Source organism: Propithecus coquereli, unplaced genomic scaffold (genome assembly GCF_000956105.1).
Source record: "Propithecus coquereli isolate 6110/MARCELLA unplaced genomic scaffold, Pcoq_1.0 Scaffold253, whole genome shotgun sequence".
NCBI lineage: Eukaryota > Metazoa > Chordata > Mammalia > Primates > Indriidae > Propithecus > Propithecus coquereli.
In genome coordinates, this window is record NW_012148097.1 from 1816251 (window position 1) to 1817348 (window position 1098).

General features: G+C 33.2%; 1 protein-coding gene across 1 annotated transcript in view; it reads right to left on the reverse strand.

The window, feature by feature from the left end:
* FARS2 (phenylalanyl-tRNA synthetase 2, mitochondrial) overlaps positions 1-1098 on the reverse strand; it is a 394817-nt gene that overhangs the window by 203912 nt on the left and 189807 nt on the right. Inside the window, exon 3 of the mRNA XM_012647010.1 lies at positions 758-917. Coding sequence (XP_012502464.1) covers positions 758-917 — 160 coding nt within the window. The remainder of the gene's footprint in view (positions 1-757; positions 918-1098) is intronic.

Consider the following 1098-nt stretch of genomic DNA (forward strand, 5'->3'; position numbering starts at 1 on the left):
TTAATATTTTAGCTGATGATGGTAGTAATCAGTATGTCAATATCTAAAATTTTCCACTGGGTTCATTCTTATGGTTCAGAACCTTGCCTCACTGATCAAGTCTGATCTAATGATGAAATAATACCACCATACTAATCAGCCTTTTTACTTTCTCTCCATTGATGATACTGATCCTGATGCATTATTATTCTTATCAAAGATTGTAATTGTTTTTCTTTCTTTACCTAATTCCATTTTCATACCGTACTGTTCCTTAAAAGGAATGAGGAGGAAATCCATAAGTTCTACTCCACTAAAAACTGGAAACATTAAACTACAACTTATATCAAAAAATCTACACACAACCAGCCTTAATTATTTGGAAGATGATAATTGTTTAGCCTCCAAAGATAAAGGTACAGGTTGAATATCTCTAATGTGAAAATCCAAAATGCTCCAAAATCTGAAAGTTTTAAAATGCCAAGCTGACACCAAAAGTGAAAAATTCCACACCTGACCTCATATGAGGGGTGCAACCAAAACACAGTCAAAACTTTGTTTCATGCACAAAATTATTTAAAATATTATATAAAATTACCTTCAGGCTATGTGTATAAGGTGTCAATGAAACATAAATGAAACTGTGTTTAGACTTGGTTCCCATCCCCAAGATATCTCATCATATATATGCAAATATTCCAAAATATGAAAAATCCAAAACACTTCTGGTCCCAAGTATTTCAGACAAGGGATACTCAACCTGTGTCTGAGTACCTACCATCTCCGAAAAGATGTCTCACAAGCCTGGTAAGCGTTTGCTTAAGGTCAAACTCTACAAGCTTCATGGCCTCCATGGTGTGTGTCTCTTGTTTATGGGCAGAGCGAGAACTTTGTTCAAAGAGCTGTAGGCTTTCTCCATCCTTTATACCAGCAAATAACTGTAAACCAAAAGGAATAACATAAATAAAATAGTATCCTGGTACATTTATATGAAGTAAATTAAAAATTATGCTAAAATTTTTTGATTCTAAGTTATAATATGGGAATAAGACTCATTATGTCTTATAGTCAATAAACACAATGAAATTAACATTCACTTAACACCAACTGTGAACAAAG